This window comes from Labeo rohita, chromosome 14, assembly GCF_022985175.1.
Source record: "Labeo rohita strain BAU-BD-2019 chromosome 14, IGBB_LRoh.1.0, whole genome shotgun sequence".
In the NCBI taxonomy this organism is placed as follows: Eukaryota; Metazoa; Chordata; class Actinopteri; order Cypriniformes; family Cyprinidae; genus Labeo; species Labeo rohita.
This window is the reverse complement of record NC_066882.1, coordinates 7,697,917-7,710,724: the sequence shown is the minus strand read 5'-3', so window position 1 is coordinate 7,710,724 and position 12,808 is coordinate 7,697,917. Positions and strand designations below refer to the sequence as shown.

At 34.4% G+C, this 12,808-nt stretch overlaps 1 protein-coding gene across 2 annotated transcripts in view; it reads left to right on the top strand.

Annotated features, from left to right (window-relative positions):
• mbnl3 (muscleblind-like splicing regulator 3) overlaps positions 1-12,808 on the top strand; it is a 66,549-nt gene that overhangs the window by 40,325 nt on the left and 13,416 nt on the right. For both annotated transcript variants that reach the window (XM_051127019.1, XM_051127018.1), the window contains exon 6: positions 6,038-6,188. In XM_051127019.1, coding sequence (XP_050982976.1) covers positions 6,038-6,188 — 151 coding nt within the window. The remainder of the gene's footprint in view (positions 1-6,037; positions 6,189-12,808) is intronic.

Below are 12,808 nucleotides of genomic sequence, written 5' to 3'. Positions count from 1 at the left end.
TGTGATGTATGAAGACCTGGGCTCAGTGATCGGTTGCAAACAGTGTCTGCAGTGCAGGTGCAAGAGAGAAAAATGATAAGAAAGGAAAAAACAAGCAATTCATTCCCAAGGAAACCTCCACTAGTTAGCCGCCTCTCACCCGAGAGTGTGCTGCAGACAATTCTCTATTCACTCTTCACTATACAACAATTCACTATTTCTTTAATAGTGTCATTTTTATCCCAGTCTCCCAAGTCTTATCATGTACAGTTTATTTACAGTGCACAGATGTGGGGACATTATCCAGAAATCCTCCCCTGCTTCCTGCAATCACCTGGTCTGCCCGAGGCTTTATCATATGTTTGCTTTATTTGACTCCCTCTCATTTCATGCTGTCATTCTTTTTGAACACTGCTTGATTGTCTTTACATCCTCACAGCTCTCTTTGTTGTCCTACAAGCTTATTACCCAGCTCTCTGTCTAACCTCAGCTGCATCTGCTCCTTCACGGCTCATTCTCTTGTCTCGTGTTTATGTCTACTGTCGTTGATTGGTTTGCCATCGTCATGTGGTCACTGCTTTCCTTACCCAGCCCTCAGAGCGTCCTCTGAAGCGCAGCCTGCAACCATCTTTCGATCTGGTACTTCAATCATTCACACATTTTTGTGTCTTTTTGAATATTGTTTGATCATTTGCATCTAGTCTGTGTTTTGGACAAAAGTGTTAATGCTGCAAGAAACCAGCCACAACTACTGTGTAAACTAATCAGTGTCTTAAAAGTGAACTGAAACCGAATAAATATACAGAGATTTTTTTTTTTTTTCTTTGTAGTCTGGGTTCTAGAAGTATATTTCTCATTAATTTTCTCCAAAGGCACTTCAGAAAATTAAAACTTTGAACCAAACCAACTAGTTCAGAGAAGAATCTTTATAATTTGATTACATTTTGAAAATCTGAAAAAACACAGACACAAGAATGTATTTAACATCTTTAATAGCTCCTTATGTATTAGTTAGTATAGCAAAAGACCCACCCCTCTTTGTTACTGTTGCTATGTCCGACAAGCCATGGTGCTCTCGTACCAAACCACACATCATGTTCTCACGCAATGAAATATACATCACAGAGCAAAGAGGACACTGAGGACACATTATTTTTTTTTTAAATTTCAAACAATAAATACCATTTTGTGGCTCTTTAATGTGTCGCGACAGATCGCTGTAGCGCTGTAGTTTAAGCGGCAATTGATCGTCTCTTCCTTTACCTGTTATAGCACAAAATAAACATGAATGAACATCAGAAGGAATCTTGTTTCAACACCATTTTTCAAGTTCAAGTCCACCGACATTAATCCACTCTCCTGTCTGGTATGTTTCTCGAAACAAAATGGCAGATTCAGCGTTATGATTGGTCAGATCGCCTGTCAATCAAACTTCCAGCGAAGGGTCAATTGTTCATGCTCATTTCTTCTATTTTTACTTCTAGATTACCTTTGCCTTCATCTAACACAAGTTAACCATTAAATGCAAAAATAGTTCATTAACCCCCGGTTTCCCAGCCTAAATGTAAGTCTGAGTTGTTTTAACTAAAAGAAACTTGCACTGGCTGCTCTTAAGATATATCAGTGCCTTTATTTTGTCTCAAGATGCACACCAGTAGTTTTTTTTCTAAGGCACATTTATAAAGATTACTTACATGTCCAAATTGAACTAGGGCTGCACGATTCTGACAAAAAGCATAATTGTCGATTATTCCCTTGAAATTGTAATTGTGATTATTAATTACGATTATCGCAATTTACAATTTAAGTTTGAATAGCTTTATACCATAGTTTGAAGCAACTGCATGCCACATATTTATATATAGATTCTTCTATAAATATAAAAAAGTAAAAATGTGAAAATTAAAAAAATGAGAAAAAAAAAACTTAAAGGAGAAGTCCACTTTCAAAACAAAGATTGACAGATAATGTACTCACCCCCTTGTCATCAGAGATGTTCATGTCTTTCTTTCTTCAGTTGTAAAGAAGTAGTTTTTTGAGGAAAACATTTCAGCATTTTTCTCCATATAATGGACTGCTATGGTGCCCCGATTTTGAACTTCCAAAATGCAGTTTAAATGCGGCTTCAAACGATCCCAAATGCTGTTTTAAACGATCCCAGCCAAGGAAGAAGGGTCTTATCTAGCGATACGAAAAAATAAAATTTAAATACTTCTTAATCTCAAACGCTCGTCTTGTCTTGCTCTCCCTGAACTCTGTGTATTCTGGCTCAAGACAGTTAGGGTATGTCGAAAAACTCCAATCGTATTTTCTCCCTCAACTTCAAAAATCATTTCAAAATCATCCTACATCGCTGCAGAAGTACCGACCCAGTCTTTGCAGAGTAAACATGCAAAGAAGATCAAACACCCTTAACAAAAAAGGTAAAACAGCGATATAGGATGATTTTGAAGTTGAGGGAGAACATGAGATGGGAGTTTTTCAACATAACTGTCATGAACCGGAACAAAACAGTCCAGGCAGAGTAAGACAAGATTAACGTTTGACATTAAAAAGTATATAAATTGTACTATTTGTATGAAAATGACCGACCGTTTCGCTAGATAAGACCCTTCTTCCTCGATTGGGATCATTTACAACCGCATTTGGGATCGTTTGAAGCCGCATTTAAACTGGAAGTTCAAAGTCGGGGCACCATCAGTCCATTATATGGAGGAAAAATCCTGAAATGTTTAACTCAAAAAACAATTTCTTTACGACTGAAGAAAGAAAGACATGAACATCTTGGATGACAAAGGGGTGAGCACATTATCTGTAAATTGTTGTTCAGGAAGTGGCCTTCTCCTTTAATGGCTAACAGTTAGGAAGCTACATCATAATATCTAGCTACAAAAAAATGTGGAGTTTGCAGTTCTCATTACTATGGAAACAGTGACTTCTGATTGGTGAATCTCACTGCAAAATTGTGGGTAGTGCAATACCTCATCTGTAATTAATTCAGCAGTTAAGCTATTGTTTTCAGTGAAGTTTAAATCCCCGGCTTACGCAATCTACAGAAACATATACCATCATCTTAATAACCTTAGAGCTCATAAGTGGTCTTTTGTGAAAGTTTTATGCATTATTGTTTAATATCAGTCTCACTGTGGAGATCTGGATTTGGCAGAGCCTTTTTTTTTTTTACTTCAGGAATCCGACTGTTGAGCTCTACACAGTACTGCACATTATTATTGGGTTTTGGGATTGAGTTCACTCATGTAAATCATGAGGTTGGACTGCTCCCCCATCATCCTTCGGTTAGTGAATCACAGATATCCTCTTTCCTGCTGACCTTGCTCTTATCATGTTGCATATCAGTCTTCAGACAGAATTACACAGTGGAAGACAGCCGTACATCCTCCTCATTATGGCTTCATCTAGACTGAGCATTCTGTGTTTAATTATCAGAAGCAGATAAGGACGCCTCACCTCAGTTTCTCTTTCCGATATCATTCTTCCTCATTCAAGGCTGCATGCTTCTGATGCCCCTTTTAGAAAAATGGAGAAGCAGACCTCTTTCTCAGAGAAGGAAGCACAGCATACCATTAATGAAAGAAACTTGACTTTGCGTTGAAAACTACAGTTAACAAGACGCAGTTTGGACTGTTAATTTTAGTTTTATTGTAAATGAGATGATGAGTATACAAGTGATCAGCAGTAGATAAGGAATTGTCTGCATAAATCCCTTTAGATTATTAAAAATACTTCAAACTGCTAAAAAAAGGTGAAATATTGTTACAGTTTATATAGCTGTTTTCATTTGCATACATTTTAAAATATAATTTATATTTGTGATGTCAAAGCTGAATTTTTTTAGCATCATTATTCAAGTCTTTAGTGTCACATGATCCTTCAGAAATCATTCTAATATGCTGATTTGCTGCTCAAGAACATTTTTTGTTATCGTTTAAAACAGTTACGACTAATATTATTGTGGACACCATGTATAGAATAGAAATATACAGTTAATGTTTGCCACAATTATTAGCACCCCTTTATATTCCCATTCAAATTTATATTTTTAGCACACCAGGCCAGCCATGACTTCCTGTTTCACAGAAATATAAATACGAGTTAACACACAGGCCAAATTCTCTTAATCATCCATCACAACGAGTAAAACCAAAGAATATAGTTCTGTGCAGTAAAAAAAAAAAAAAAAAAAAAAAGTGACCTTTACAAAATAGAAAGTTGACACACACATACTCACTGGTAAAATGTTCTGGGCCTGTTTTTCTACCAGAGGTCCTGAACATCTTGTTCAAACAGATTGCATCATGGATTCTATCAAATACCAATAGATAAAATCAAAACCCGACCCTTTCTGCTAGAAATCTTATAATGGTTTCTGTTTAGATCGTCCATCAGGACAATGATCCAAAACAGCACAACTGGGTCACTGAGCCCAAATAATGGTTCTGCCTTAGCCACCAGTCCTCTGATCTGAACCCTATAGAAAATTAGTGGTGTGAACTGAAGAGCAGGGTGTGCTAACATGAACCTTAAAGGATATGGAGAGCTTTTGTGTAGAAGAAAGGTCTCTGATCACTTGCCAGGTGTTCTCCAAACTCCTTCACCATTATAGAAGACTCTTATCATGCTTATATCTCAGCAAATGGATGTTGTGAAAAATATTAAATACAATAGGGCTGATACAAAATGTATTGGAGAAAAACATATTTTCTAACAAAACTTTCTCTCATTTTCAATTGTTTTTGTGAATTTTTAAATTAAAGTTCAAAAGGATAAACAATGGAAATGTTTTCTACAAGGGGGCCAATAATTCTGACCATAACTGTATATATAATAATATATTTATATGTATATACTCAGGACTGTTTAGAAGTTTGAACTTCACACATGCACACACACATACATACACACACACACACATATATATATATATATATATATATATATATACACACTACCAGTCAAAAGTTTTTGAACAGAAAGATTTTTAATGTTTTTTTTTTAAAGAAGTCTCTTCTGTTCACCAAGCCTGCATTTATTTGATCCAAAGTACAGCATATATACTTATATTTTCTGAAATATTTTTACTATTTAAAATAACTGTTTTCTATTTGAATATATTTTAAAATGTAATTTATTCCTTTGATCAAAACTACATTTTTTGCATAATTACTCCAGTCTTCATTGTCACATGATCATTCAGAAATCATCATTATTTGTTCAAGAAACATTTATTATTATTATTATTATCAATATTTAAAACAGCTGAGAACATTTTTTCAGGATTCTTTGATGAATATGAAGATCCAAAGATCAGCATTTATCTGAAATAAAAGCTTTTGTAACATTATACACTATAACATTCAAAAGCCTGGAGTCAGTATAATTATAGAAATGAATACTTTTTTTAGCAAGGATGCTTTAAATTTATCAAAAGTGATGATAAAGACATTTATAATGTTACAAAAGATTTCTGTTTCAGAGAAATGCTGTTCTTCTCAACTTTCTATTAATCAAAGAAACCGGAAAAATTCTACTCAGCTGTTTTCAATACATTAATAATAATAAATGTTTTTCGAGCAGCAAATCAGAATATTACAGTGATTTCAGAAGGATCATGTGACTGAAGTAATGATGCTGAAAATTCAGCTTTGAAATCACATGAATAAATTATATTTTAAAATATATTCAAATAGAAAACAGTTATTTTAAATAGTAAAAATATTTCAAAATATTACTGTTTTTGCTGTACTTTGGATCAAATAAATGCAGGCTTGGTGAGCAGAAGAGACTTCTAAAAATATTACAAATCTTACTGTTCAAAAACGTTTGACTGGTAGTGGTAGTGTAAAACAATTCTTGCAACACTTACAATAACAAATACACAGTATATTAGATTTATTGTCATGAATGTAATGAACACACACAGTACAAAGTTTCCTGTAGCTTTATATCACATTTTTTAGATCATCCTTAACGTCTCCTTCTGCCCACCATCTTTCTTTTTTCTTCTTTTTCTCCTCTTTCTTCCTCCTGATCACTTCAGGCTCTGCCACCAGGAGCCATGCAACAGCTACCAAAGAGACCGACCTTGGAGAAGACTAACGGCGCGGCTGCCGTCTTCAACCCCAGCATGTTCCACTACCAGCAGGCTTTGGCCAGCATGCAGCTGCAGCAGCCAGCGTTCATTCCCACAGGTGAGCTCACGCAGACAAATGATTCCCCTCTGAGCTGCGCTCTAATATCACCGTATTCCTGTAATAGTTTGGCTTGCATACATACAGCACTTTAAAGACAAAGTGCCCGGCTAGACAAGGACTTGAGCACTTTTTCTGCTTGCCATCTCTCTCCCTGTAAGCCCACTTGCTCTCTTTATCTCGTAGTCGTCCACCCTGTGCACATGTCATGCTAATTAGTCCCATGATGCATACAGTCCCATGTCTCCTCATGCACCTGCACCTGAGCATTAGCTACTCTTTTTCTGATGCTGCAACGCACTGTGCTCACATAATCAGTATAAAAGCTAGATTGTTTTTTGACTAAATGACTGTAGCAACAACCCTTTGGCCTTATAAAGAGCTCTGAGAGGATAGTTATAGTATGTTTGCCACCCAGTAGAGAGTTTTAAAGACCCAGTGAAATCAAAATAGGAGTTCTGTGGCTTTTAATCCAAGTCTAGAGAGCACTGCAGTGATTGCCGTATTTTGTAGGCCAACCCGTAAGTTAGCATCAGCCTATTTCCCTTGACAAGACCTATGGGATTCACTCAACTCACAATGCAGTAAGATTTATTTTTTTTTTTTTTAACAAAATGAGATTTAGGGCAAATTATGAATGAAAAGGTGTCCTTTTATATTGCTTGGACAAAATACTGCACATTTCTTTGTGAAATTGAAATATGTCAAATAAGAAAACTAAATTGAAATTTTAAAACAAACCCCAAATCAAATAAAAAAAAGAATACAAATGAAATAAATTTCTTCATATAAAAAAGCTAAAACTCTAAAATTAGAGGAAACAACTGTATTTTATTCAGTATCCAAACAAAGATGCTGCATACAGCATGAACAGTTTTTAATCTAAATTTAATTCTAAATTCTAAATTTGAACCAAAAACAGAATGGCCTTACTTTAGCTTTGTGAAATTATTCTACATACATCTAAAACAAAAACTATGGAAGCCCGTTTTTGCCACTGAATAGAATAAATAAAAAAAAATAATAAAATCTCTGAATAAAAAATCTCACAATTCTGACATTTTTCTCACAGTTGTGTGACAAAAACTCTCAATTTTGACTTTTTTCTCAGAACTGTGTGATACAAACGTGCAGTTCTGATTTTTTTTCTTAGAACTGCGTGATACAAATTTACAGTTCTGACTTTTTTCCTCAGAATTGCATGATGCAAACTCGCAATTCTGACTTTTTTCTCGGAATTCTGAGTTTATATCTCGCAATTGACTGTGTATCTCAAAGTGTGTATCTCACAATTGTGACTGTTTTCTCAGAACTGTGTGATACAAACTCCTCAGAATTGCATGATACGAACTTGCAATTATGACTTTTCACAATTGCATGATACAAACTCGCAATTCTATACAATCTCACAATTGTGACTGTTTTCTTAGAATTGTGATACAAACTCACAATTTAAACATTTTTCCTCAGAAATGCATGATACAAACTTGCAATTCTGACTTTTTTTTTTGCAATTGTGTGATTAAAAATTTGCAGTTTTGACTTTTTTCAGAAATGTGTGATACAAACTAGTAATTCTGACTTTTTTTCTCAGAACTGTGTGATATAAACTCGCAGTTCTGACTTTTTTCTCAGAATTGCGTGATACAAACTCACAATTTGGACATTTTTCTCAGAAATGCGAGTTTATGTCTGGCAGTTCTGACTTTATAACACGCAGTTACAAGTTAAGTTAGGATTGTAAGATATAAACTTGCAGTTCTGAGAACATATCAGTCTTTTTCCCCCTCAAAATTGGACTTCATAACTCGCAATTGCAAGTTTCACAATTGTGTGATGAAAACTTGCAATTGCAAATAAAAGTCAGACTTGTGAGATAAAAAGTCGCAACGTTTTTTTTATTCAGTGGTGGAAACTTCTATAAAAAACACAGATGTGCTGAACGAGACGCAAATTCACTTTTTGACAGTGGGTGGCGTTTATGGAACAGCCATGATATAGAGTTTCCTTGGTTACCACTGTAAACAAAGCAGCGCTGTGGTTATGAATATTAACGTTAATTTACTAGTTATTATACAAAGGGAAGATGAATGAAATCCCGAATTTTCTAAAGACATTCAGTTCCCCTTTCTATACTTTCATATAAACTCCCACCCCCAACTGTGTCGCAATTTGTTTACTCGAAACTCAACCGACCTGAATCGTCACATTTGTATCGATTTTCAACCGGCTCTAGGTGCAGCGTTACATCCTAGCAGGATATTTCGATTGGTTTTGGATAATTGCAGAAAATAAGCTCTGTGGTCAACAATGGTAGGCCTGTATGATGCTTGTTCATCATGATAATCTTCAGAAATGGACATATCTTTTATGATTTTTAAAGTATAAATACAATCATCTGAGGTAAAAAGCTAAATATAGGCTATAAATACCCAGCTAACAATTTTTGGTTCCCAGAGCGTTCCCTGTTGGTTAGCCAGGAAAGTTTTCTTAACGTAAATAGAACGTTCCCTGTAGGTTAGGGGAATGTTCTGGGAACATTCCCAGTAGGTTCCAGGAACGTTCCCCTAATGTACAAGGAACGTTCTATTTATGTTAAGAAAACTTTGGCTAACCAATAGGGAACGTTCTATTTATGTTTCTAGAATGTCCGCTGACAGTTCTCTGAAAGTTCCCAGAACGTTCTCCTAACCTTTCACTCCGAACGTTCTCTGTAGGTAATAAAAATAAAACCAAAAATAACCTGCAGGGAACGTTCTTGGAAGGTTCTTTTTAGGTTATAAAATTAAACCTAAAAATAACCTACAGGGAATGTTCTGGGAACGTTCTTTATAGGTTAGTAAAAAGAGAACCTACAGGGAACATTCCTAGAACATTCTCATTTGGTTCCCAAAAAAAAAACCAAATGGGAACCATATGGGAATGTTAGGGGAGCGTTCTGTGTTTGCTGGGTAACTACATCACAATATAAGCCAAAAGTTGAATAGCTAGCAAGAGTGTGATTATTAATGAAATGAGGCTGTAAAAGCAGACTAGTGAGTATTAGGACTAGTGTTTAGTTTTTATTAAAAAAAAAATAAAAAGAAAGAAAGAAAAACAACACATTAGGATGATAGTACTGGACCTTCTAAAGATGCTAACTAGTTTCCACCCAGATAGCACACATACGTCTGCAAGATGTCTGTTAAAGATCACTTGATCTGGAAAGCATCTGCTCTGTACAAACATCAGGCAGATGTCAGTTTTACATGAATTCTAAATCATAAACATCTTAAAGACATCTAATGGACGTCTATTTGACATCTGATCAACGTCCTATAGACGTATTGCAGATGAGCAAACACTCTAAAAATACGTCTTGCAGATGTAAATGCAGACATCAAATAGACGTCTCCGTGATGTATGTGTACTGCCAGGACAGGTTGTGGCCTACAAAAATATGTAATCCCTGCGGCACTCGGTTACTTTTGAAACTAGCTACATGCTAGTGATTCCTATAAGGTGACAAAATTAACAGATGTATGCTTCCTCTTCTGTGAAAATGAAGGGGGAAAAATGATGACTCATTTTGTACTACACAGATGTGCTCCCTAGATTGAAAATGTCCCTCTAATTCCACCTGACATTGACTAACATTACCATGTAGCAAATTATGTTGCACAGCTGTGACGTAAACTACATTATATGGGCAAAAAAAAATACCCCACCCAAACATTTTGTTTCAGTAGCAAATATTTGATATTTGATACAGGAAAGAAACCTCTCATTTCATGTGGTCTTTATAGGCAACATGAAAACAAAATGGCCCTTTTAACTTTTTTAATAAATGTTTGATGCTTGATTATGCATTGCATGGCAGTTTAAAGCAGGAAAATAGTTTACTCTGCTTGTGAAATGACTTTTTGCTATTGACATAACAATGGCTGTATCATAGCCTAGCTAATATATTTTGCACCTTCCTGATTCAAACAAATCCTGATGCATGATTTGAAGCCCAATACTAGATTTTATCCTGTTGAATTGTCTGTTTAACTCCAATATAAGGCACATTTCAAAGGGTAAATGCGCTGTGAATGCTGTTGCAAAAATCAAGCCTAGCTTGTTAGCATTAGCCTAATCAGATGACTAGACAAGAAAGTGTATCGGCACAACAACGGATTGGCAGCCAGGTTAACATTCCCCATGCTGATGAGGGCCTTTCTTCCAGCGTGATTCATTTCCTCTTGGTTTCTCCCTGCTTTGTGTCTGCGTCTCCATCCTGCCACCATGTTGCACATAATGACGGTCATCGCTCTTTCGCTGTGTGTCACTAACTCTAAAGTTGTTTTGTCTTGTTCTCATGCTGCTTTCACTCCCCTTTCTCCGCATCTCTTCCACTCCTCCATCCTCCTCGGTCTCTCTTCTCCTGGGCTCTTTGTGCATGGTGTTGCAGGCTCCGTATTCTGCATGGCTCCATCTGGAGGCATTGGTAGGTCACTTCCCAATCTGGATCAGTGGTTTCCTTACAGCAACATCGTCTCAGATCTGTGACAGACAGGAAGGTGATCCACAATTGACACTCAGCAAGGCCAGCAGTGTATCATGGGGTGTTTCTTCAGCTGTGGGCACTTTTGTTTTGTTTTGTTTTTCTTTGGTTAGTTTGGTTTGGTGTTTTATTTAGGTTTTTTGTCAAAACTTACCATCCCTTCATTTTTGGTACTTTTCACATTTGGGCATATTTTTGTTTTGTTTTGGCTTTTTGTTTGTTTATTTTATGTCAGAACTTACCATCTCTTCATTTTTGGTACTTTTCACATGTGGGCATAATTTTGTTTAGTTTTGTTTTGTTTGTTTTGTTTTGTTTTAGTTTGGTTTGGCTTTTTGTTTGTTTATTTTATGTCAAAACTTACCATCCCTTCATTTTTGCAGCTTTTCATATGTGGCCACTTTTGTGTGTTGTTTTGTTTCATTTTGTTTTTATTTGGTGTTGTTTGGTTCGTTTTGTTTTTGTTTGTTTTTTTGGTCAAAACTTACCATCCCTTAATTTTTGCTACTTTTCACACATGGGCACTATGGGTGTTTTGTTTTGGCTTGGTTTGTCTTGTTTTCTTTTTCTTTTGTTTGATTCATTTTGTTTAGTTTTTTCTTTGGTTTGGATTGGTGTTTTGTTTTGTTTTTTTTGTCAAAACTTGTCAATACTTTTCACATGTGGCCACTTTTGTGTTTTGTTTTGTTTCATTTTTTTTCGTTTTTTATTAGGTGTGGTTTAGTTCGCTTTGTTGGCACTTTTGCGTTTAGTTTTTTTCTTTGGTTTGGTGTTTTGTTTTTTTTGTTTTTTTTTGTGGTTCGTTTTGTTTTGTTTTTTCTTTGATTCGGTTTGGTGTTTTTTTTTGTTTGTTTTTGTTTTTGGTCAAAACTTACCATACCTTAATTTTTGCTACATTTCACATGTGGGTACTTTTGTGTTTTTTGTTATGTTTTGTTTTGTTTTGTTTTGTTTTGTTTTGTTTTGTTTTGTTTTGTTTTGTTTTGTTTTGTTTTGTTGTTTTTCGTCAAGTTATCATCCCTTCATTTTTGTTACTTTTCACATTTGGGCATATTTTTGTTTTGTTTTGGCTTTGGTTTTGGTTTAGTGTTTTGTTTTGTTTTGTTTTGTTTTTTGTCAAAACTTACCATCCCTTCATTTTTGCTACTTTTCACATGTGGGCATATTTTTGTTTTGTTTTGGCTTTGGTTTTGGTTTAGTGTTTTGTTTTGTTTTGTTTTGTTTTGTTTTTTGTCAAAACTTACCATCCCTTCATTTTTGCTACTTTTCACATGTGGGCACTTTCATGTTTTTTGTTTGTTTGTTTGTTTTTGTTTTGGTTGTTTTTGGTTTGGTTTGTTGTTTTGTTTTGCTAAAACTTCCCATCCCTTAATTTTTGCTACTTTTCACATGTCTATTATGTATAGATTTCATTGTTTTGCACTTGTCCCAGACCCAGACATTAAATCAAAAATATGAAATTTTATCATAAAATGTAAAAAAAATTATATGAATTATTACATTTTACAAATATGGTTAATATAAACAAAGAAATATAAATAATATTATATACTTTTTTTAAAAAAAATGACAATAAACCATTTACATTTCAATTCAAAATAATTATAAATCATTCCATCAAATCAATAATTTTTTTTTATTAATAATTTTTACACATTATGGCTGTGTTGTTTACAGCTGCTAATTAAATAAATATTTTTTTTTTTAAAAAATGAATTAAATCAAGGTAAATATTATTTTTGAACAAAGTTTTTATTGTGTGGCCTTTTCAGTCTAGCTGCTGTTTAACATTTAGCATTAGCAAGAACACACTTATCATTTTATTACCACTAAACTATGGAAGAATACTATTAAGAATAAATTATATAATTTGGGATATGATAGAAATGTTAAAAAAAATAATAATAATAATAATGATGAGTATTCAAATCAATATTTTTGAATAATATTTATTTTGTGATTTATTTATTTATTTTTTATTGGTATTTTCTTGGTATTCTTAGTGTAGCAGTTCATTTTCGTGATCTTCATTTTTACCAAAGAAAACTATTTAACACAATACATGACTTTTTAGGAGAAAAGATAAAAAAAAAAG